This window comes from Rhineura floridana, chromosome 9, assembly GCF_030035675.1.
Source record: "Rhineura floridana isolate rRhiFlo1 chromosome 9, rRhiFlo1.hap2, whole genome shotgun sequence".
Lineage (NCBI taxonomy): Eukaryota > Metazoa > Chordata > Lepidosauria > Squamata > Rhineuridae > Rhineura > Rhineura floridana.
Genome location: NC_084488.1, coordinates 126,570,535 through 126,596,197, shown reverse-complemented (window position 1 = coordinate 126,596,197; position 25,663 = coordinate 126,570,535). Strand labels below are relative to the sequence as shown.

The following is a 25,663-nucleotide window of genomic DNA, read 5'->3' as shown; positions in this document are numbered from 1 at the left end:
TTGGAACAAATGTGGAATTGGAAAAAGATCTGGAGTTTATGGATTTTAGAAATAAAATCTACTGTTTGGAATTTAACGTTATCTCTGAAGAAATTAATGAAGATATTAGAGATAAAGTTATCAATGGCTTGGATAATCTTCTGGACTGGAATGATGTGATGGAGCTTGATATAGAGAAAATCTATGGAATTAACTGCAGCCATGTGACAATGGAAAAACTCTTAAGAGATGAGCCAGTGCATTTTGTAAAAAAGAAGAACACAGATATGACTTTACAACAGTATTTCAGCAACTTATTCAGAATGGATGGCAAGAAAATATTTGGGATAGAGGAAATTCCCATCAGACTCTTATTATATGACTATGGTTACAACAGCAAGATTATTATGGAATACTGATAATGGAAGATTGGACACTGAAATTACTGGACTTAACAGGACTATTGAAGATGGAAGATGGAACTAATAGGGATAATGGAATAATGGCTATTGAAATTATTGGACCTAACAGATTCTGATGAGATGGATTAATCGAAATGTTTATTTGGACTATGGTTATGACAATAAGATTATTATAATTATTAACGAGATGGATTAATTGACATGTTTATTTGGAGAAAAATTGATAGATATATTTCTTAAAGAATTGAAACCTCTCTTTGACTTTTTGTGGAAAGAATAAAGTAATGTTTATGAGATTTGATGATTAATTAAGATAACTACTGGAGGAAAGTGATTTTATAATATGATTTAAGAGACAGGATTGTTATATATTGTAGACCTATAACTGATTTGATATGTGACAAATGGGAAGTCAACATTTTATTTTTTTTTGTTTAATCATTTTTGTTTTGTTTTGTTTTTTGTCTTTGAATGTTTTATGATTTTCTTTTCTATGTTTTATGAAAATTTGAATAAAAATTATTGTAAAAAAAAAAAAAAGAAGCAGAAAGCAGAGAGTAGGAATAAACGGACAGATCTCCCAATGGAGGGCTGTAGAAAGTGGAGTCCCTCAAGGATCGGTATTGGGACCTGTACTTTTCAACTTGTTCATTAATGACCTAGAATTAGGAGTGAGCAGTGAAGTGGCCAAGTTTGCTGACGACACTAAATTGTTCAAGGTTGTTAAAACAAAAAAGGATTGTGAAGAGCTCCAAAAAGATCTCTCCAAACTGAGTGAATGGGTGGAAAAATGGCAAATGCAATTCAATATAAACAAGTGTAAAATTATGCATATTGGAGCAAAAAATCTTCATTTCACATATACGCTCATGGGGTCTGAACTGGTGGTGACCGACCAGGAGAGAGACCTTAGGGTTGTAGTGGACAGCACGATGAAAATGTCGACCCAGTGTGCGGCAGCTGTGAAAAAGGCAAATTCCATGCTAGCGATAATTAGGAAAGGTATTGAAAATAAAACAGCCGATATCATAATGCCGTTGTATAAATCTATGGTGCGGCCGCATTTGGAATACTGTGTACAGTTCTGGTCGCCTCATCTCAGAAAGGATATTATAGAGTTGGACAAGGTTCAGAAGAGGGCAACCAGAATGATCAAGGGGATGGAGCGACTCCCTTACGAGGAAAGGTTGCAGCATTTGGGGCTTTTTAGTTTAGAGAAAAGGTGGGTCAGAGGAGACATGATAGAAGTGTATAAAATTATGCATGGCATTGAGAAAGTGGATAGAGAAAAGTTCTTCTCCCTCTCTCATAATACTAGAACTCGTGGACATTCAAAGAAGCTGAATGTTGGAAGATTCAGGACAGACAAAAGGAAGTCCTTCTTTACTCAGCGCATAGTTAAACTATGGAATTTGCTCCCACAAGACGCAGTAATGGCCACCAGCTTGGACGGCTTTAAAAGAAGATTAGACAAATTCATGGAGGACAGGGCTATCAATGGCTACTAGCCGTGATGGCTGTGCTGTGCCACCCTAGTCAGAGGCAGCATGCTTCTGAAAACCAGTTGCCGGAAGCCTCAGGAGGGGAGAGTGTTCTTGCACTCGGGTCCTGCTTGCAGGCTTCCCCCAGGCACCTGGTTGGCCACTGTGAGAACAGGATGCTGGACTAGATGGGCCACTGGCCTGATCCAGCAGGCTGTTCTTATGTTCTTATCCTTACCTGGCCTGGCTCCTGTCTTGGTCTGAGGTGGATTTCTGCAAAGGCATTTCCCGTCTTCTGGCCAAAAGGAGGCTGTTTGTGCAGGATTGTGGCACTAGAAAGTTCCTCTCTTGTCTTTTGCGCAGGGGCTGATTCTGTGCTGCAGATGCATTTTGTTTGGGGCATGCTGACCCCTGGGTGGGTGCGGGAGCTGATGGGTGGATGGCCCTCGCTGTCTCTTGGTTATGATGCAGGGACTTTAGAGCTGCCTTCCCCAACCTGCTGCCCCCCATATATTTTGGACTACAGTTCCCATTGGCATGGCTGGGGGTGAGAGAAGCTACAGTCCAAAACAGCTGGAAGGCACCAGGTTGGGGAAGATTGGTGCAGGCAAAGGAAAGCTGGAGGTGAATCGGGCAGTTCATGGTTTTCGAGGAGCCCCTTTGAAGGCCTGCTCCTACTTCATGGTTTGGAGGATCCCCTTTGAAGAAGGCCCTGCTCCTGCTTCATGGTTTGGAGGAGCCCCTTTGAAGGCCTTGCTCCTATGTCATGGTTTGGAGGAGCCCCTTTGAAGGACCTGCTCCTACGTCATGGTTTGGAGGAGCCCCTTTGAAGGCCGTGCTCCTACTTCATGGTGGTGACAGCAGCGAAGACTTCTCTAGCAAGGTCACATCTGTTGCACAGGCTCATCCAGCTGAGCTTTCCTGTGCGGTTAAAGGCCCTTTTACATCCTGGCTCCTTGTTGTTGGAAGGTCTCGAAGCCTTGGTTGCCTGCTGTGACGTTCTTGCAAATCGCTTTGTGGATAACATTGCCCTAATCTGTTCTGACACGGTTTTGAAACTGAATCTGGAGCAGAGATGTTCAGCTTACGTCTGGGCAAGCAGTTTCAGTTTGACAGTTGAGGATGTGGACAAGATACTTGGATCCATTTTGTGTTTCAACATATCTGCTGGACCCTTGGACATTTTGGCTTCTAAAGAATATCACAAACCAGCATTAAAGCTCCCTGGCTTTAGTGTCCATCAGCGTCCAAGTGGTTCAGGTGCTTGTATAGATCCTCTAGGATGGAGATTGTTGTCCTGGATCTCTCGCTTCATTGGGAGACAGGCAAGGGGAAGGCGGCCCTGTTGACCTGAATCTGTGCCTCTCAGTGGCTTTTGATAGCTTTTATCAGAATATCCTTCTGTAGCGACTTGTGGGGTTGGGGACACTGTCTTGCAGTGGCTGTGCTGCTATCTCACTGAAGGTTTCAGAAGGTGGTCCTGGGGACTGTAGAGATGTGATGCCCGGGGGCCCCCCCATTTCTTCTGAAAAATGGGGGGGGGGATGAAAATGTGTTTTTCTGGGTTCCCCCCCCCACTGGACCTTCACATCTGTAGGTAACAGTGGACATAAAATCTCTACTTTAGCAAAGCTTTTGATAAAGTGTCACATGATATTCTGATTTAGCAAGCTAGCTAAATGTGCGTTTGATGCAACAACTATCAGGTGGATCCACGGTTGGCTACTGAATCATATTCAAACTGGGGGGAGGTAACGAGTGGGGTACAGCAGGGCTCAATCCTGGCCAAGTGCTCGTCAACATTTTTATTAATGACTTGGATGAGGAGGTGCAGGAATGCTTATCAAATTTGCAGATGATGCAAAATTGGGAGAGATAGCGAATACCTTGGAAGACAGAAACAAAATTCAGACCTTGATAGGTTGGAGCATTGGGCTGAAAACAACAGAATGAAATTTAACAGGGATGAGTGCAAAGTTCTACACCTTGGGAAAAGAAACCAAATGTACAGTTATAAGATGGGGGATTTTTGGCTCAGCATGCAAGAAGGATTTTGGAATTGTTTTGATCACAAGCTGAATATGAGCCAACAGTGTGATGTGGCTGCAAAAAAGGCAAATGCTATTTTAGGGTGCATTAACAGAAGTATAGTTTCCAAATCACTTGAAGTATTAGTTCCCCTCTGTTCAGTACTGGTTAGGCCTCATCTTGAGTACTGCGTCCAGTTTTAGTCTGGATGCAGACAAACTGGAACAGGCTCAGAGGAGGGCAACAAGGATGATCAGGGGACTGGAAACGAAGTCCTATGAGGAGAGACTGAAAGAACTGGGCATGTTTAGACTGGAGAAGAGAAGACTGAGGGGAGATATGATAGCACTCTTCAAGTACATGAAAGGTTGTCACATAGAGGAGGGCTGGGATCTCTTCTCGGTCGTCCCAGAGTGCAGGACACGGAATAATGGGCTCAAGTTGCAGGAAGCCACATTTCCACTGAACATCAGGAAAAACTTCCTAACTGTTAGAGCCATACGACAATGGAACCAATGACCTAGAGAGGTAGTGGGCTCTCCGACACTGGAGGCCTTCAAGAGGCAGCTGGAGAGCCATCTGTTGGGAATGCTTTGATTTGGATTCCTGCATTGAGCAGCGGGTTGGACTCGATGGCCTTATAGGCCCCTTCCAACTCTGTGATTCTATGACTGTATATTTTTCATGGTGGGACTTCACTTCTGTGTTCCTGAAGGTGTCTGTTGTGTCCCCTGCCCCTTTCATCAACAGCAGTGTCTGCCAACCTGATGCCCTCCAAATGTTGCTGGAGTACAAGTCCCATCAGCCCAACCAGCACACTGATCTACCACTGGAAGGGCAGGAGGGGCGCACATCTGGAGTGGTTGTTGCCATCAGTATGCTGATGACACACAGCTTTCTTTCCGTGTTCCTCTGTGACCCAGATGTGGCGGGTTTTGCCCCTGAATGACTGTCTGAGGATGATGCTAATAAACTGCCTAATAAAATGTCCAGACAAGATGCAGTTGCGTATGTGGGGGCCTTGCCAGTTCTGGTGATGTGATGGAAATGCCAATTCCAGATTTGGGGCGTGTGTGTGTGTGGTCACGCTCTTCTAGAAATAAGAGGTTTGTTATTTTGTGGTCCTTCCTGGTCTGGCCCCCCTCCTGGGTTCCTAGTCTGAGTCAGTTGGTCAAAAGTACCGTCTGGGAACATGGGCTGATGTGCCAACGAGGCCGCCTTTTGGAAGAGAAAGGGAGGTGCCCAGGGCATTTGCAGGCCCTGGTGGCTATCGCTTTAGACAACTGAAACGGGGCGTTATGTGGGGATGCCCTTGACTCTGGTGATTTTAACTAGTACAGAATGCTGATTCCTGGTGATGGTTATAGAGAGCACATAACACTAATTCTCTGCGAGTTCTGCTGGATGCCAGTTTGTTTGTGGGCCAAATGCGAAGTGCTGGTGCTTGGCATTATAGCCTTTCCTAGCTTGGTGGGTCTGGGATGCTATGAGGGAACTCCTTGTCCCATATATATTGTCCTGCTGCATATTGAGATCTAGTAGTTGCAGGCTTTTACAAGTGTCTGCGACTGGGGTGGGGGGCTTCTCCATGGTGGAACTTGGCCTGTTCTTGAAAAAAACTTTTATTTGAGTCCGCTGTGTACCACTGAAGGGGCTAGTTAGCATTACAGTTACTGCTTGCCACTGTTGTTCTGAAACGACTATTCTCTTGATTTTTATGTAGTTTTATTGGTTTGTTCCCTCCCTAGGCATTTTTTTTAAATAGGTGGGTTCAAGTATTCTAAATATTTTGAGGATTGCTCATGCATTGCAGTTTTTAGTTTTGTTTCTTTTGGGGTGTTTATGTCCTGTCCAAGTTCTCAGGATAGTTTCCAACAAGAATAAAAGCATTTTAAACAATGTTTGTATACATAAATAGAAAACTATTTTATATAATACAACAGATCAGTCATAAACCATTTATTTATTATGGACTACCTTCAAGTTAATTCTGACTTATGGCGACCCTGTGAAGAGGGTGTTCATGGTAAGCGGTATTCAGAGGTAGTTTACCATTGCCTTCTTCTGAGGCTGAGAGGCAGTGACTGGCCCAAGGCCACCCAGTGAGCTTCATGGCTGTGTGGGGATTCGAACCCTGATCTCCCAGGTTGTAGTCCAACACTCTAACCACTAGGCAACACTGGCTCTCTCATAAAGAAGCAAAGATAAATCTGGTAAGACCATAATCAGATTTTATAGGTCTGGAAAACAAAGAGGCCTTTGCCGGGTGCTGTGATGCCCCCAAGTTTGGTGCCAGGCGAGGCTCTCTGGGGAAGGCATCCATCACAGCCCAGGGGCCACCATTGAAAAGCCCCCCCCTCCGGAGCCACCTCTTGCCACACCTCACGTGGTGTGGGTGCCCTGAATAAGGGCCTCAGAAGAAGATTGGGAGGTCCTGTTAGGTTCTCTGGTCCCAAGTTAAGACGGGCTTTAGAGGTCAAAACTAACACTTTCGAATTGGGCATGGAAGTGGATGGGAAGCTAGTGAAGCTGGTAGAGCATGGATGTTGTGTGAATCCTACCTTTGAATCCCAGCCAGCCAGCCTTGGAGAGCTTTCTCTACCTCCTCCTGCCCTCTGAGATGAGGAGGGGGTGGCCAGAGATGAGGCCTTCTTCCCTGGTGCCCCCCAGCATTGGGCCTCTTTTGCCAGGGAGTTTGCCAGCGCTTGTGGCGTTGTTGTTTTGGCATCAGGTGGAACCCTTTTTATTTTCCTAGCCCTTTTAGCTCGGTGGCTTTGACGGTGCCCTTCCCGCTTTTGCTCTCTGTGTGCTGGTAACTTTGTTGATCTGACTAATCTGTGAGTTTCGTCTTTCTGTTGTGAGCTGCTGTGGGGAGGCCTATGGATGAGAAGGCCTGGAAAAAACCGGAAAAATTCAGAAAAAACATGTTTTTTTCTGAAGCCTTTTTTGTTTTTTTCAGAAGAATTGAAAAAAAGGAAGAAAAATGGATTATGGAATGTTTTATTTTAGCATGGTGAATAAATGTTTCGCTGAACCTTGACCCCTGCCCCCCTTTTTCTCAGTTCTTTTTATGGGAATGGGTGCTTTATGTCTGCTTGGCACTGTGGAGGACTAGCGGAGACATAAATAATTTTCTTTGTTATTAATGTCGATGGTTTCTTCTGATTTTTTAAATAGTTTTTTGCCTGCTCCTCATAAACTGGCAAAACGAAAGAGGTTCCTTACAGTTCAGAATCTTGTAGATCCATTTGTTACAAAAAAAAGTAAAAATTTAAAAAAGTAAATTCAATTGGTAATAATTGTTTGAATAAAATGTACTTTTAATGTACACCAAATGTGATAATTTTTATGCCAAACCAACTTGTACATAATTACATTTGATGTTCCTGAAGTAACAAAGTGACTTTCAATCTGTAAAAAGTGCTAATATTGCATTTTTTCAGTTTTTCTGAAAAATTTCACTTTTTTCTGGGGAAAAAACTGTTTCCCCCCATGGCTTCAAAATCTCAGGAAATTTTACATCTCTAGGGATCCCAGAGCGAAGAGCTGGGTCTGAAATAGCGATGGCGCCCTTCTTTGCTGGTGATGACTGACAGGAGCGAGCAGAGTCCTGCTCTGGGTCCAGATCTCCAGGCTTGAGAGTCGGCTGTTGCTCTTCTCCCTCCAGCTTCTGCTCAGCTCCCACTTCTGTGCTAGTTTGATTCTCCAGTTCTGGTTCTGAGCTGTTTGCCAACAGGTGGCTTTCACACTTGTGCTATGGAAGCATCTAAAGGGGACTTGGGGGGCTCCTGTGGGATGTGAAGGGAGTGCTGTGAGTCTGATGGCATCTTCCCAGTGAGTGGGAAGGGGGCTGGGCTGGGTGAGGGGCAAGTGGTGGCCGCTCCCGGGGCACGCTCTGTTCACCAGGGCTGCTGCCTGCGGCCTCCTCCCTTGGCTGAACTGGGTCGCCTGCTCTGTGCCTGGTGCCGGGGGGGGGCTGGCCTGGCCCCTCTCTTTTCTTCCTCTCACGAGGCGCTCTGTACTGCAGCGCCTGCTGGCCTTAGGAAGGGCATCCTCACCATTCGTGTTGTCAGGAGAAGAGACCTCTTGGCTCTTGTGAGTCTTTGGCCTCCCTCACTGCATTGCTTCTCTTGCAATGGGTGCAGCTGCTGGGATGTGAAAATGGCCCTGTGGGTGGGAAGCATCAGGCCCGGCCTGGCCTCGAGGGAAGGAGGGAGCGGGAGGCCACTTTGCACCTCCTTGCACCTTTGTCTTCCGGTGCCTCTCGGCTACCTGTGGCTGCTGCAGGGCACCCCCTCCCTAGAGCTGAATGAGGCTGGCCGAGTGCCTCAGGCGGAGGGCCAAGCTACACAGGATGTGGCAGATCAGTGAAAACAGAGACCCACCTGCAGCCTCTGAGCGTTCTTCTCTCCCCCCCTCCAGTGCAGCAAGTAACATCTAGAGTGTGTATGGGGGGATTTCATTTAGAAAAATGGAGTGGGAAGGGATGCAAGCAATATGCATCTTGTTTGGTTCTGTCATATTTATTTAGTCTGTAATCTGTGCATGCAGCAGATTTGTGTGGCCCTAACTCTGCTGAGATGGATCAAAACACCAGGGTGTTGGTATTGCAGAGGAATGTGTGGGAGACTTTTATTTAAAAAAAACCCTCTCTGGCTGAGGAGGAAGGGGGGTGCGGAACCCTCTGTGCCAGGGCCCCTGGCATCCTCTAAGAAGGGGGTGTCCTGGGTATTAAAGTGGGGATGGGGTGGCACCAGTTGCAGGATTTGAGTCTGGGTAGCAGCTCTCTCAAGAGTAGGACCATCAGCAGGGGGCTCTTCCTCGTGAGGGCCCCACCCTTATGGTTTGGGGCGAGCTGCTGTGGGCTTCAGGAAGAGCCTGGTAAATCTGGACTGTGAGGGCGAAAAGCATTGTGCTTTTATTTCATTCCAAACCTGATAAGCTGCCAGTGAGGAAACAATGGCGTTTGTAGGAGTAACCAAATGAAAAATCAAAGCCTTAACAATAATCAGATTCTATGAAAACATCAGTGCTCACAAATCAGTGGTGAGCCAGTCGCATCCTGCCTTTGAGCCAAGGAGGAGCAGCCCAGGCCTTTATCTGCACACACAGTTGTGCCTCCCTTCCCCTCTTCTCTCTCTCCCCTCCCCCCCAAATGTGTTTCCTGTCCTTTTGGGTGTGCAGCTTCAGCATGTTCTATTCCTGAAGGTTTGGGGCTGTGCTGAGATATAAATGCTTTTCCATGGTGCCAAATTGTGTGGGGTAAGCAAAAGACTAGCAAGTGCTGGGCCTTGGGGTGCTTTAGTGGGAAGGGGAGGGGGAGATGCAAAGGGGATGTGAACTTGGGTGGTGGTGAGTAGTGTGCTGAATGAGCTGGGGTTGGTCTTGATGGTCTTATAGGCCCCTTCCAACTCTACTATTCTATGATTCTATGAACCTCTCCATGCCCTTTGCAGATTCTTGGAGATCATGAACGGCTTCTTGTCCTCCCCATTCTCTGTCCCCAGGTGGTACAAGCTCCACTCTAAACCCGGGAGGAAAGAGAAGGACCGAGGGGAGGTCCAGCTTAGCATCCAGTTCACCCGCCACAGCCTGACGGCCAGCATGTTCGACCTCTCCATCAAGGACAAGCCCCGCTCCCCCTTTAGGAAGCTGAAGGACAAAGTGAAGGGGCGGCAGAAGTATGACTTGGAGTCTGCCTCGGCCATCGTGCCCAGCAGCAGTGGGGCCCTCGACGAAGACTTTGACCTGGGGGGCAAGAAGTCCAAGGCCAAAGGCTTCTTCTTCAAGAACAAGCTGCGCAAGTCCTCCTTGACCCAGTCCAACACCTCCCTGGGCTCCGACAGCACCATCTCCTCCGCCGGCAGCGCGGTGGCCATTGGCATGCCCGAGATGATGGCGCACTCACCCAGCCGGCACAGCAGCCTCTCCACAGACCATCCTGGTAAGAGGAGGGGGAGGTGGTGGCAGCCAGTTTGGAAGGATTAATAAAATTTGACCTATTAAGAACGTAAGAAGAAAGCCTGCTGGATAAGGCTATTAGTCCAGCATCCCGTTCTCACGTATGGCAGCCAGAAGGAAGCCATTAAGCAAGACCTGAGTGCAAGAGCACTCTCCCCTCCTGCGGCTTCCATCAGCTGGTATTTGGAAGCATCCCTTCTCTACCTATGGAGACTAGGGCGTAGCCATCATGGCTAGTAGCCGTTGATAGCCTTATCCTTCCCCATGAATTTGTCTCATCCTCTTGTAAAGCAATCCAAGTTGGTGGCCATCTCTGCCTCTGGTGGGAGCAAATGCCATAGTTCACATATGCGCTGCATGAAGAATTACTCCTGTCTGTCCTGAATCTTGCAACATTCAGCTTCATTGCATGTGCACAAGTTCCAGTGTTATGAGAGAGGGAGAAGGTTTTTCCTATCCATATTAAATCTGAGTTTAAAATGTGCAGCACTTTACAGTGAAAATACAGCAAAGTAAAAATAATTTCAGTCTCTAAAAGTAAATAAAAATTGTAAGAGAACTCTGTAGGCAAGCAAGACATTGTCACCTGGTCAGGGGAGGCACAACTTGGGCTGCTCGTAGAGTCTTTTGGGGGCTGTGCTGAGGCCTGCGCCATGTTCTTCATCCAGGACCCAGGATCTGACTGGGTTGCGTCTCGGCAAGGCGCTCTCAAAGGTTTTTGAGTTTTGTAGTAGTTGCTGAAACTGAAAGTGTTGACAGTGTGTGACCTTTTAAGGCTGAAGGTTCTAGGGGTCTTTTTTTCATCAGCCTCATGAACACAGCCTAAGATTTCGTCCCCGCCCACTCCCAGCCCCTGAGACATCTGGAAGCTGCCTTGAACCACAGGCAGTTTTGGGAACCTAACATTTGATGTAGGCTTCTGCTGCCTTGTCTGGCACTGGTGCCTTCCTGGTTCTTGAAACTGGAGAGGCCCAGGGCTGACCGTGAAGTATCTAAAGCATCCAGTACAGGCCGTGATCTGTAAGGCAAGAAGTGGGTGCCTTGTGTATTAAGGCCCTGTGGCCTGTTGAGGTTGCATGAGGTGGCCAAAGGGAGCGGCTGCAGAGGGTGGGCTGATGCAACATCCTTTGCGGTATTGTGTTCTTTTGGGGTGTTACTTATTCAGACCTCAGTAGAAAGGGAGATCCCACAGATGGGATGCAGGCCAACATCATTGGCCACAAAGCTCTTCCTGGTGGTCACCTGCCCTGATCCTAGGTGTATCGTCTTAAACTCTGGAGTTCACTCCCACAATTTGGATGGCTTTAAAAGAGCATTAGGAAGCTAATCATGGTGGATGAGGCTGTCAGCGGCTACTAGCCATGATGGCTATGATCTCCCTGCACAGTTGGAGGCAGTTGCCATGGAATTGCAGGTGGGGAGAGTGCTGCTGTTGCGCTCAGGTCCCGCCTATGGGCTTCCCATTGGGGCATCTGGTGGGCCACTGTGAGAAGTGGATGCTGGACTAGATGGGCCTCCTTTGGCCTGATGCAGCAGTGGTTCTGTTCTGCTGCTGCTCTCCCAGCACTCCGTGAGACGTTCCTCCTTCTCTTGAGTTCCATGTGTGAAGTGGAGGACTGATGGGGGGGGGGACAGGGGTGTCTTGAACTGGGTGTCCAAATACCTGAAGGGTTGTTGTGCGGGAGATGGGAGTAGGACTTGTTTTTTGTTGGCCCAGTGAGGAGGTTTAGAACCAACCAGTGGAGCTTGCAAGGAAGTAAATTTCAGCGAAACATTTATTTTAACGTCTGTCCTTCCTTTTTCTCTAAAGAGACTTGAGGCAGCTAAAGAACAGTAATTTGAACAGAATCAGACAATCCAAAGGCCCCTCCAGGCATCCTTTTCATTGCACATGCATGATGATTTTGTGCCCATTATGCTATTGGGGCTGTCACACACCACCATGCCTTCAATACCGTTGCTGCCTGCAGATGTCTCAGAGTGGTTATACTGCTTCATTTCCAATCAGTGCATATCCCGTAACTCCCTGCTGAAATCCTGTAGCTTTTCATACCACAAATGTTCTGTGGGGTTTTTTGTCCCATGTTTGTTGCGCTACTGCCTCTCCAGACAGCTATAATGTGGGAGCGCTGGGGATGCATTGGAGAGCAGCTAATAAAGCAGAGATGAATGTGCCATCAGTGCACTGTGAAAGCATTGCTGTTTCATAAGTTCATTAGCAACAGTGAATGGATGCCAACTGCAAACACAACATTAGCCAATTTGGCCGTTTCAAAGTTTTTAGCTTTGTTTACTAAATACAAGTAAAACAAACATGCTAAATTAGATCACTCTCTAGGGCAGGGGTTCCCCAACCTTTTCCATCACTGATTGCTTGAAAATTGCTGATGGTCTTGGTGGACCGCTCAGTGATTTTTCTGTCTGTTGTGGCAATCATGACGTCCCTTGCTAGACGCTGCGTGGATTTTAATTTTGAGTTTGTTTCTTTTATTTATTAATATTGCGTTTTACTGTATTACAACTTGTTTTCCACAGAATTCAGAATGCCCTGCAATGAATTACAGCATACGAAATAAAAGAAGCCATTAAAATGCAGTCAAAAATCAGTCTGAATATTTAATGCAAACATGCCACGGGCCACCTGAATGAAGGTCGTGGACCACTGGCGGTCCACAGACCCCAGTTTGGGAACCCCTGCATAAGGGCATCAGAAAATGTTCACCGGGTGCTGAAATGCCACCAAGGTAGAGGGCAGGTGAGCCTCTCTGGGGCAGGCATTCCACAACCAGGGTGCTACCATTGCAAAGGCTCTCACTTTGTTGAAGGGTCTTGGAGAGGTGTCTCTGCAGAAGATCTCAAGGTCTTGGTGGGTACAGGTGGAAGGAGGGGACCCTTTGGTCCCAAGCCAGGAAAGGCCTGAAAAGCATTACTGTGAACTGGGCCTGGAAATGGGCTTCCTCTGGTGCTCCTCCCCCAAGGGTCAGGGGAAACTCAAGAGCTCGCTGGGGGTGGCCTAAGAAGGGAAGGGTGCCTTGGGGGAGTGACGCGCGGCAGCTTCACCAGTTCATGCCCTCTTCTTCTCTTTCTTCCAGCCAGAGACGTCTTGCTTTCCCACAAGAGGGCATTCAGCGATGAGGTCTCCCAGATCAACATGTTGCTGGAATCCAAATCGATCCAGAGCCTGAAGCCACAAAACGAGCCCATCTCCAGGTCCTCACTCTGTATCAACGGAAGCCATATTTACTGTGAGGAGCCCTCCCCAAAGCCTTCCTCCTCCTCACCTGATCTTCCTCCTCAAAGCATCGCCAGCAAGCCAGAGGAGGGTTTTAGTGCTGTGCTTCCGGCCCCTGAGCCAGACCTGCCACCCTGGTCCAGCAGCATCTTCCAGAAAGGCCCCTCCAAAGACCCCCCGAGGTTCATCCCCTCTCCCCCCATCTTGGCCGCTCAGGAAGAAGACAAGCTCTCTGTCAAGACCATCGCCCTCAACAAGCACAGGGGCAGGGTCAAGATGGAGGAGGCTCTCCGTGCGGAGAGCAAGTCTGTTCAGGTAGCCGCACCCGTGGCTTTCTCCACGGAGGTCAGGAGGGTGAGGCCTCACCAGGAAGGCCAGGAGGAGGAAGGAAAAAGGTCGCCCAAGACCGGCTTATTCCGCCGGGGGAGCAGCAAAGACGAAGGCAGGAAAAGTACTGAGGTGGGAAGCGTGGAGCCTTCGCCCAGGGTGGTGGTGGTGGCCGCGGCTGGAGCGGGAGAGAGAGGCAGCAGCAGCAGCAGCTGGTTCAGCCTCCAGGAATCCACGGAGGCTCCCCAAAAGCCCAGGTGAGTTGGGAAGGCAGCCTCTGCTAGGCAAGTGACAAGGGTGGCTTGATGGGACGCAGCATACCTGACTGTGAGCCTCCTTTGGGCAGGGAGGAGCTTCCGTCCTGCTGCACTTAACATCCTCTGTGTGGGTGTGTGTGTGTGTGGTGTGTGGGTGTGTGGTGTGTGTGTGTGTGTGTGTGTAAAAAACTATGCAGGTCCTGTTGAAAGGGCCTCCAGCCTATGTTAGGTGGATGTAGGGAAGAGTGGGTCAGAGTTTGGTGTGATATGCCAGGCTCTCGTTAGGAAAGGCTTTGCTGAAGCAGGTCGTGAAAGAGGGTTTGAAAAATAAGGCAAGAGTAAATCTGACATTTCCCTGCTCCTCTGTAGAACACAAGCCTGCCCGCCCCCTGCGTGTACATTACCTGAGCAGCAAGTAAGATTTAAAGCCTGGCTTTTGTTTCAAGGTGACTCTGGGCTCCCATCTGGGTCTTCTAATGCCTGCTGGGTGAAGGCAAAGGTGGCATATCAGTCTGGAGCCATGACTGAGAGAGCTGGGGGCAGGATGCCTACCTTGGCCCTACAGAAATCTGCTGGGCAGTTGTGTCTTGGGAACTGGCTCTCCGTGGCCATTCTCTTTGTCTTGTCGGGATCCTGGAAGTTTGGACTGTGATCCCTTGGAATGCCAAGCCGTGGGCCAGGGTGGCAGCGCTGAGTGCCTGAAGTAGGCAGGGCAGTGGCTTTTGGGAGCGGCTGATGTGAACTGTAACTATGCAACGTTTCAGGCCGTTTCAGTTCTGTGGCCTTTGGGGATCCAAGCAGATTCCTGCTTAGCAGCCACTGAGCGCGCGCTTGGGTCTATTTGCTGTAGTCTTGCCTGGTGTCCGAAGCTCTTGGCACGGCAAGGAAAGCGCCAGAGCCGTCTAGCCAGCTCAGGCCAAACCTTCATCCAGCCCAGTTTCCTTGGCGCTGCCTCCCTTGGAATCCACTCCGGGGAATGTTTGAAAGGGTCGAAGGGGCTGATTGGTCCTCCCCAGTCACTTAATAGGCTTCATGTTTTTCTGGAATGGAATAATATCACCCACCCAAATGCAACGTTGCTACCCGGGTGCGGTGGGGGTGGAGTGATATTTGGATTTTACTTTAAATGCTGTGCTGCCATCAAATTGAACCTCTTCTAATTATTGCTTTTAACCAGTCTTAGAGTGGGCAAGGCAGGATTGTTACTGGGAAGTGTTGGGCCGTGTCTATGGAGAAGAGGGACCTTTGCTTTTGGCAAATCTCAGTGTTTCTTTTTCTTGCTTCAGAGCTTTGATTGCAGACGTAATTTCCCCCCTGTTGCTTTCAGTTTTCCTTTTCTATAGGCAGTGATTCTTCAACTTGGTTGTATTGTGGACGGCTATTTTGGCTTCTGTTGCAGCTGCCGTGTGGGGAAGCAGCTTGTTAAGGAAACTTTTTCTTCTACACTCTGATGCAGCCTTACCGAGCATGCTGGGGAAGTGGGCAACAGTTTCTCAGCTTGTGTCTGCTCTGAATCGTAATCTCCTGTAAATAGCCACAGCACGACAGGCATCTGAGTGACGGGGCGCATACGGAGGCCTAACAATGCTGCCTTTTCCCCTCCACCCTGTTTGTTCAGCTGCGCTGGAGTCCAGAAGGGAGTTTTTCTTCATTTTCCATTTCCAGCTGTTGGCTCTGGAAAAAGCCTCGATCTTTCATCTTTTTATTTGCATCGTGGGCTTGCGGACCCTGCGAAAGTGTACTGTGAACCACTCTGGGTGAGTTTGAGAACCACTGTCTTGAGGAGTAATTGGTAGTGAGTTGCCTTTTTCAAAATGCATTTGTGATGTGTATCATGAAGGGTACCTTAAAGGGCCCTTCTATGGGATTTCCTTCCAAGGAAACGGGAAGAAGCTGCCGCACTAGAGAGAGAGACAGAGAAAGAGACACAGACACGTGTTCAGAGTGTATTGCTGTTTTTGGTCTCTGTCCATGCCTTGATCTTTATGCGGTTCTTTGGTCTAATAGGTCAGTTTCTGAGAGTGTGTGGCCTAGATGGAAAATGGACGCCAGCTCTCGCTAAGCCAAATGAAGGTGAACTGGAGAGAACATCAGACGGAAGCTGCAGTTATTTTTGGACTGTGTTGTTTTAGCTCATGATGAGATGCTGATTTGACCATGTGATGTGAATAGCGTTCAGCTCACTCAGTCTTTCAACTTTTGCTTGCGACGGTCTTTTTACATTCACTCTCCTTTGGGAGTCGGGCTCAGTCTGCTTGTTTTGCAGAAGTGGAGTTGTCGTGGCTGTTCCTCTGCACAGGGATTTGGATCCCCCTCAGCTGCTGCCTTGTTGGAGCTGTGGATCAGCCCCCCCCCCCCCGGGGAATTTGGGCGCTCTTCATCTTTCACTGCCTGTTCTCTGTCAGACAGGTGGACATAACATGGCCAAACAGCAGAGATGCACAGGGGCAAATGGTTCCCTTGTTGAGAGGCATCCTTCACATGGAAAGGCAGGAGATTCTTTATATTTACAAAAAAAAAAATCCTTGAAGCGGTTTACAATAAGAGTCAAAAACCTCTACAACCTAACATTAAAACACAACATATCTACAAATATTGCCAGCTAAAAAATTCCAAAAAATCAAAATAGGTTCTAGGGCTGAGCCCTCCCACTGTGTAATAAAGTAGGGAGTGAACTTAAAAATGATCCCTGTAGCTGGATCAGGCCCATTAACGATGCACTGTGTGAAGAAGTACCTTCTTCTGTCTTGCCTGAATCTTTCAACATTCAGCTTCGTTGGAGGGCCCTGAATTCTTGTCTTATAAGAGAGCCAGAAAAACTTTATCCACATTCTCCACACCATGTGTAATTTTATACAGCTCTTGTTGGGACTGAGAGAGCCAGTGTCATGCAGTGGTTGGAGTGTTGGACGACGACCTGGGAGACCAGGGTTCGAATCCCTACACAGTCCTGAAGCTCCCTGAGTGACCTTAGGCCAGTCACTGCCTCTCAGCCTCAGAGGAAGGCAATGGGAAACCCCCTCTGAATACCGCTTACCATGAATACCCTATTCATAGGGTCGCCATAAGTGGGAAATGACTTGAAAGCAGTCCATAATAAAATAATAAATGGTTTATGACTGGTCTGTTGTAGTATATGTTGTAGTACATATTGTGAGACTGGCCCTTCCTTTAACAAATTGCTTTGAACTTGAACTCCCCCCCCCCGCTGCCAAATGCCATCTGTCTCCACGATAATTTCAGAATATGTCTTGTTTAGAGCAGCCTTTGCCAACCGGGCGCCCTCCAGAAGTTTTGGACTACAACTCCCATCAGCCCCAGCCAGTGCATGCTGCCTGGGGCTGATGGGAGTTGTGTTCCAAAATAGATCGAGGGCATAAGTTGGCAAAGGCTGATTTAGAGCAACACTCAACGTTCTTCTTCAACTGCGCATTGCCAAGGAAGACTGGGACTTGTATGCAAGCTGTTTTTCATGGAAGCATGTCAACCTTTCCTCATCTTCTTTTTGAAGAACCCCTGAAAACCTTCCAAGGGACCCACAGTTTCTCAGAAACACCATTTCAGAAAGTATTACTTGGTGGGACTGAATCTTTTAGAATAAAAGCTGGCAGCATCAGAACTGGATGCATAATCACTGCTGTAGCCTTTCTTGCATAGGGTTGATCCTTTCCTCCTCCTTCAGTATAAAGGGGATCTCTTAGTGTATCTTATGAGAGCCAGTGTGGCGTAGTGGTTAAGGTGCTGGACTACGACCTGGGAGACCAGGGTTCGAATCCCCACACAGCCATGAAGCTCCCTGAGTGACCTTGGGCCAGTCACTGCCTCTCAGTCTCAGAGGAAGGCAATGGGAAACCCCCTCTGAATACCACTTACCATGAAAACCCTATTCGTAGGGTTGTCATAAGTCGGGATCGACTTGGGGGCAGTCCATGTTGGGATTGAAGCACCCACACATGCAGCAAGTAACTGCACCACGGGGGGGGGTTGATAGAGAGAGAATCTATTCTTCCCTTGCTGATTCCCTCTTTAAACTAAACTTGTTTGTTTTCCTCAGCTTTACATCCTCTTCCTGCTTAGCCAGAGATGGTGCCTGTGAGAGCAAGCCTTCTGGCTCCACAATGGCTGCAGCAGCATGTATGAGTTTATTTCTTTGTAGCAATAAATGTTCTTTATTCTTTCAACTGCCAGTTATTTCTGCACTACACAGCAATATATATAAAATATCCAACACCTCTATCATGTCCCCCCGTTTTCTCACCTTTTTTCTGAACTGTAGTGTGTACTGCCTTCAAGTCGATTCCAAGTTACGGCGACCCTCTGAAGAGGGTTTTCATGAGGCTGAGAGGCAGTGACTGGCCCAAGGTCACCCAGTGAGCTTTGTGGCTATGTGGGGATTCGAACCCTGGTGTCCCAGGTCGTAGTCCAGCACCTTAACCACTACACCACACTGGCTCTCTTTTCTGAACTAAAAAGCCCCAAATGCTGCATCCTTTCCTCACAGGGGAGTCGCTCCATCCCCTTGATCATTCTGGCTGCCCTTTTCTGAACCTTTTCCAAATCTATAATATCCTTTGTGACAAGAACTATACACAGTGTTTCAACTGTGGTTGCACCATAGATTTGTATAACAGCATTATGTTATTGGCAGTTTTATTTATGATCTGTTTCCTAATTACATAGGAAGCTGCCATCGAGTCGGACTAGCAGAAACTCCGTATTGCCTGTATTGACTTGCAGCAGCTCTGCAGCCTGTTCCAGCCCTCTCTGGGATCTTCTGCATATGATCTGCCATTGAGCAATGGCTCCTTGCCTGCAAGGAATTCCCTTTTAAAAAAACAGCTGCCATACACTGGATGGACATTTTCATTAACCTGTCCGCTGTGATCCAAAGATCCCTGGCCAGTCACATCGGCTTGGACCCCCCTTGGCTAAATCCCCCTGGAGCCCTTCCCAGTCCACTTGAGTTTTAACCACCCTGAGTAATTTGGGAGCATTGGCAATCTACGCCATTTCATTGCTCACCCATAACTCCAGGTAACTTCCTGACAATTTCAAAAGGCAACGGTCCAAATACAGGTCCTTGGGGGACCCGGCTTCTATTTATTTATTTATTAAGCTTCTATCCCACCCTTCCTCCCAAAGGAGTGCAGGGCAGTAAACAAAAGGACAAAACACTAAAAACATCTTAATAGCATCTTAAAAACATTACAAAAATATATTTTAAAGAATCTTTAAAAATACCCTAAAAAATTATAAAACGGATGCAGACTGGGATAAAATCTATACTTGAAAGGCTTGTTGAAAGAGGAAGGTCTTCAGTAGGCACCAAAAAGATAGCAGAGATGGCGCCTGCCTAATATTTAAGGGGAGGGAATTCCACAGGGTAGGTGCCGCCACACTAAAGGTCCGCTTCCTATATTGTGCAGAACGGACCTCCTGATAAGATGGAATCTGCAGGAGGCCCTCACCTGCAGAGCACAGTGATCGACTGGGTATGTAAGGGATAAGATGATCTTCCAGGTATCTGGGTCCCAAACTTTATAGGGCTTTGTACACCAAAATTAGAACCTTGAATTTGGCCCAGCAGCTGATGGGCAGCCTTTCTTACATCTCTCCACGGGGATAACTGTCCATTTATTTCTACTCCCTGCTTCTGCACTTTTTCAAAAATAAGAGTGTTGTGATATTCTAAAGACTAGCAAATGTATTATGGCGAGTATAGATGCACGAATAAGTGACGCCTGACAGCAGCGTCACTAGCGGGAGTGCAGGGGGGGTTGCGGACCTCTGGTGCACGCCCTCCCAGGGGCATGGATGAGGTGGTGGGCTTGCGCGCGCATGTGTGCGCCCACTCAAGGCCAACCACCCCGTCCATGTCCCTGGGAGGGTGCGCGCCGGAGGGGCACCCAGCCGGAGAAGGCCTGGGAACGCCGGCGCGCCCCGCCGACGCTGCTCCCGGTCTCGCCCGCCTGCCGCCTCCGAGGAGTTGGAGCAGGCTTGCCGGGCAACGGTGCAGGGTGGCTCTGGGTGTCACCCCCCCTCATGGTGACACCCAGGTGCGGGCTGCACCCTGGTAGTGACGCCCCTGGCGCCTGAATATGGACTGTAGTCCCTGAAAGCTTACGCCATAATAAATCATCTTATTTGACACCTTAAAAACATGTCTACCCTTCTGTCCTTTAACCAGTTACTGATCCATAAGATTGGTATGTGTGTGTGGAAGATAGCTGGGTGTTTGTGCTCAGAAAAATCTACACAGAAAGCCAGAAGCGATCCTGTGGAGGCACAAGTTACATGAGGACTAAACCAGACCAACGCTGAATTGCCTTGCGTGGGACATGGTGGGAATGGCTGAAGAAGCGGGCTGACTTGTCTGCTGTGCCTGCTTCTTCCCCCATCCAGAGAAGGAAAGAGGAAAAGCTTTGAAGCGGCATTTGTAGAGAGCGATGGCGTCTGGCCTTGCCCCTGAGTTGGTGCCAGTTCTTGTTACCCCTACAGTTGTGGCAGCCCCTTGCCTCATTCCCCAGCAGAGTTCAAAATGCTGTTGTAGCAAAAACGCAGGCGTGGTCTTGTGACGGCAGTGCTGCAAAACTGCCTTGGAAATGGTTGTTGAAAGGCAGTCTTAGACATTTGCAAATAATAACTAAATCAGGTGAAGTGAGGGGTTCACTGAAATATTTCCATGCTTGTTCTCTGTTCACAACAAACTGCTCGTGTGAGTGGATTTCCATGAAAACATTTTGATCCTCTGGACTTGTCAAACAGCCCCTGGTCCCAGGATCGCAATTGCAGTGATGAAGCTCATACCCCACAGGGCTTGTCCAACTTCTAGTTTTTAATTTTTATTTGCACAAGTTAAATACTGCTGATATTTAAACAGAACTCAACAGAGTTTACAACATAGGATAAAAAATACTTATACAAATAGCAAATACAAAAAAAATCCAGGGAATTTCTACATTCTACAAAACACAATTAACAACTAAACAGAGAACACAGGGAGAGCCTGCTGGATCAGGCCAGTGGCTAATCTAGTCCAGCATCCTGTTCTCACAGTGGGCAACTGCTTGCTCATGGGAAGCCCACAAACAGGACCTGAGAAGGAGAGCACTCTCCCCTCCTGAGTTTTCCAGCAACTGGTATTTGGAAGCAGGCTGCCTCCACCTGTGAAGGCAGAGCAAAGCCATCATGGCTAGTAGCCACCGATAGACTTTTTCTCCATGAATTTGCCTAATCCTCTTTGAAATCCATCCAGGTTGGGAGCCATCACTGCCTCTTGTGGGAGCGGATTTCAGGGTTTAACTATGCACTGCTGTCTGAAGAAGGACTTTCTTTTCTCTGCCCTGAATCTTCCAGCATTCAGCTTAAGAATGACGGAGAAAAACTTTTCTCCATCTGCTTTCTCCATGCCGTGCATAATTTTATGCACTTCTATCATGTCGCCTCTGACTTCACTTTTCTCTAAACTAAAAAGCCTCAAATGCTGCAACCTTTCCTCGTAAGGGAGTCGCTCCATCCCCTTGATCATTCTGGTTGCCCTCTTCTGAACCTTTTCCAACTCTACAATATCCTTTTTGAGGTGAGGCGGCCAGAACTGTTACGGTATTCCAAATGTGGCCACACCATAAATTTGTAAAATGGCATTAAGATATCGGCAGTTTTCTTTTCAACAGTTTTCCTAATGATCCCTAGCATGGAGTTTGCCTTTTTCACAGCTGCTGCAGATTGGGTTGACATTTCATTGAGCTATCCACTACGACCCCAAGGTCTCATTCCTGGTCATTATGGCCAGTTCAGACTCCATGAGCGTATATGTGAAATTAAGATTTTTTGCTCCAATATGCATACCTTTACATCTGTTTACATTGAACTTCACTTGCCATTTTACCATCCAATCACTCCATTTGGAGATACCTTTTGGGCGCTCTTCACAGTCCCTTTTTGTTTTAACAACCCTGAACAATTTAGTACCATTAGTAAACTTGGCCATATTAAAACAAAACATCTTTAGAAACATCTTAAAAAGCAATTCCAACACAGACTGGGATAAGGTCTCTTTCAACAAGCCTTTTAAGTAGAGAAAGGTCTTCAGTAGATGCCAAAAAGATAGCAGAGATTGTGCCTGCCTAATATTTAAGGGGAGGGAATTCCACAGGGTAGGTGCCACCACACTAAAGGTCCGTTTCCTATGTTGTGTGGAATGGACCACCTGATAAGATGATGGGGTGGAGGGAAGCCTTATGAAGTTTGCGGATGATACGAAACTGGGAGGGATAGCTAACAATGGAAGACAGGAATAAAATCCAAAGGGACCTGGATAGACTAGAAAATTGGGCTGAAATTAATAAAATGACATTCAATAAAGACAAATGCAGGATTCTGCATTTAGGCCACAAAAACAAAATGCACGGGTACAGGATGGGAAATACCCGGCTTAGCAGTAGTGCGTGTGAGAAGGACCTTGGAATTGTAGTGGATCGCAAGTTGAACATGACCCAGCAGTGTGATGCTGCAGCAAAAAAGGCAAACGCGGTTTTGGGCTGCATAAACAGAGCTATAGTTTCCAGGTCGAGGGAAGTAATAGTCCCACTATATTCTGCATTAGTCAGGCCTCATCTGGAATACTGCGTTCAGTTCTGGGCGCCTCATTTTAAGAAAGATATAGACAAGTTAGAGAGGGTTCAGAAGAAGGCGACGAGGATGATAGCCGGTATGGAGAACAAGTCTTATGAGGAAAGGTTGAAGGAACTTGGCATGTTCAGTCTGGTGAAGAGAAGGCTGAGGGGTGACATGATTGCACTCGTTAAGTACCTGAAGGGCAGTCACATAGAGGAAGGTACAGATTTGTTCTCTGCTGCCCCAGAGGGTAGGACTAGGTCTAATGGTTTTAAGTTGCAGGAGCGTAGATTCAGATTGGACATTAGAAGGAACTTCTTGACAGTAAGGGCAGTTCGGCAATGGAACCGACTGCCTAGGGAGGTGGTGGGATCCCCTTCGCTGGACAGCTATCTGCGGGAGATGCTCTAGCTGTGGATTTCCTGCTGTGAGCAGGGGGTTGGACTCGATGGCCTACAAGGCCCCTTCCAACTCTGTGATTCTATAAGATGATATCTGCGGGAGGCCGTCACCTGCAGAGCACAGTGATCGACTGGGTATATAAGGGGTAAGACGGTCTTTCTGGTATCCTGGTCCATAGCTGCATAGGGTTTCATACACTAAAACCAGAATTTTGAACTTGGCTCGGCACTAATGAGCAGCCGGTGCAATTCTTTCAGTAGTGGGGTAACATGTTGGTGACACCCGGCTCCAGTGAGCAGTCTCAACGCTGCGTTTTGCACCAGCTGCAGCTTCCAGACCAACCTCAAGGGGAGCTCTGCATAGAGCGCATTACAGTAATCCAGCCAGTAATCAATCTTACCATTAAGCAAACCAATCCAATCTGTATTGCAATAAATGCAGTATACAAATGTAATAAATAATAATACTAATCTAACAACTGAAATAGTAGTTCAAGCCCTCGCTGGGAGTGGGCCTGTTTCTTTCTTTCTTTCTTTTATTATTTATTTATTATTTGAGGGAGAAGCACCCTTTGCAGTCTTGTTGAGGAGGACAGTGGGGGTTCCCCCCCCCAATATTAGAGATGTGAAGGCCTGGAAAAAAATTGGAAAAACTTGGAAAAAACCTAATTTTTTTCTGAAGCCTTTTTTGCTTTTTTTCTGAAAAATTGGAAAAAAATGAAGAAGAAATGGATCATGGAATGTTTTAGTTTAAAATGTTTCACTGAATCTTGGTCCACCCTTTTTCTCAGTTCTTTTTATGGGAATGGGTGCTTTATGTCTGCTTGACACTGTGGAGGACTAGCGGAGACATAAATAATTTTCTTTGTTATTAATGTCGATGGTTTCTTCTGATTTTTTAAATAGTTTTTTGCCTGCTCCTCATAAACTGGCAAAACGAAAGAGGTTCCTTACAGTTCAGAATCTTGTAGATCCATTTGTTACAAAAAAAAGTAAAAATTTAAAAAAGTAAATTCAATTGGTAATAATTGTTTGAATAAAATGTACTTTTAATGTACACCAAATGTGATAATTTTTATGCCAAACCAACTTGTACATAATTACATTTGATGTTCCTGAAGTAACAAAGTGACTTTCAATCTGTAAAAAGTGCTAATATTGCATTTTTTCAATTTTTCCAAAAAACTTTTTTCCACCCCCCCCCCGAACAAAAACCTCTTTTTTCCCATGGCATCAAAATTTCCGGAAATTTTCTATTGCTACCCCAGATCCCTGCCCAGTAACAATGAACATGTGCAGAGGCGTGCAGCTTGATCAGACCAGAGGCCTACCTCGAAGCTACCATCCTGTTTCTCTCAGTGGCGAATTAGGTGCCTCTAGGTGGCTTGCAAAGATAAAAGAATAAAACACAATCTTAAAAATGTAGCATCTTTTAAAAAAATGCAGCTTAAAACCATGTCAGCGAAGAAAAAGCAAAGCACTTTTGCAGCGTGTCATCGGGTCACAGATTGTTAACCTAGGTTTTAAGAGTTGGGACAAGAAAAATATCTTATTTGTTTATTTATTAAGTCTTCACTTGGTGTTGAAATGACTATAAAGATGGTGACAGGTGAGCCTCTCCTCTCCTTACTTGCAGGAGGGCTGGGATCAGGACTTCTGAAAATGATCCTATGGTAGGGCAGGTCTGTGTAGATGTGACCATCTTTCAGGTCCCACGCCATTAAAGGCGCTAGAGGGCTTTGATTTGGGCCTGGAAGTCTGTGCAGCTTAGAAGAGGCCACTGTGGCCTTTCCAGAGCAGGGGGTGTTGGAGGTGATGCTCTGCCGACTGTAGACCTTTCATTCCCTCCTGGCCATTATGCTGGGATATTCATTCATTCATCATGAATGATCTAAAGGAGTGCCTCCAGCATCATCAGCTGTGCCGCCCAACAAGATCAGCCTCAAAAGACCTTCTCTCCATCCCATCAGTCAAAACAGCCAAACTGGTGAGGAGTAGAGAGAGGGCTTTTTCAGTTGTGGCCCCTACCCTGTGGAACTCCCTCCCAAATGATCTCTGCCATGATGAGTTTCTGCCAGGCCTTGAAGACCTGGCTCTTCAGGCAGGCTTTTGGGGTGGGCTAGATTTTGTCTTCATTGTTTTTAGATTTTTAATGTCTAGGTATTGTATGCCTATTTTGTACGTTGCCCAGAGTGGCTGGACAGCCAGCCAGATGGGCGACTAATACATTCAATAAATAAAATCAATTAAAATAAATAAATCATTTGATTCGTATGCCACCTTTCCACAAAAAACTGTGCTTGGGACCTCCCTAGCCTGAGACGGAGATGGTGCCGCTGCCCAATTGCTGGTTGTTTGTTTCTGCATAAAGGATGTGTTGATCATGGGTATACTCTTTATTATTATTATTGTTATTGTTGTTTATATTTATGTTTATATCCCGCCCTTCCTCCCAGCAGGAGCCCAGGGTGGCAAACAAGAGCCCTAAAAACATTAAAACATCATAAAAACAAACTTTAAAACACATTAAAACAAAACATCTTCAAAAACGTTACTTTAAAAAAGCTATCAAAACATCTTCTAAGATCAAAAACATTTGTAAAAAGCAAGTACAAGAACATATTTCCCAGCTCCTCCTCTTCCAAGTACCTCATTTCAAGCCAGTTTATATCACTGGATTGGCCCCCTATTGTATGCTTAGCTGGTATGATGTAATCTCTCTTGCCTTGATTTAGGCCCATATCTATCACCATGGGGTTTATCTCTACCAAAATGTCTCCTCTTGTCTCTCCTTTTTACTTGCAAATATCCCATCCTCAGGTTCTTCTCCGAGTTGGGATTTGCCTTCTTTGCCGGAGCTTATTTTATCTGCACTCAGCCGGTTGCACTCCTTCCTCCTCCTCTTTGGTTCGGATATTTCATCTGCCAAATGGGATTGTTTTCCCATTAATCTGCTTCT

The 25,663-nt window shown here is 46.9% G+C and overlaps 1 protein-coding gene across 1 annotated transcript in view; it reads left to right on the top strand.

Moving 5' to 3' along the window:
* RAB11FIP5 (RAB11 family interacting protein 5) overlaps window positions 1–25,663 on the top strand; it is a 91,480-nt gene that overhangs the window by 42,792 nt on the left and 23,025 nt on the right. The window contains exons 2-3 of the mRNA XM_061583716.1: window positions 9,418–9,854; window positions 12,964–13,687. Of these exons, the coding sequence (XP_061439700.1) occupies window positions 9,418–9,854; window positions 12,964–13,687 (1,161 nt within the window). The remainder of the gene's footprint in view (window positions 1–9,417; window positions 9,855–12,963; window positions 13,688–25,663) is intronic.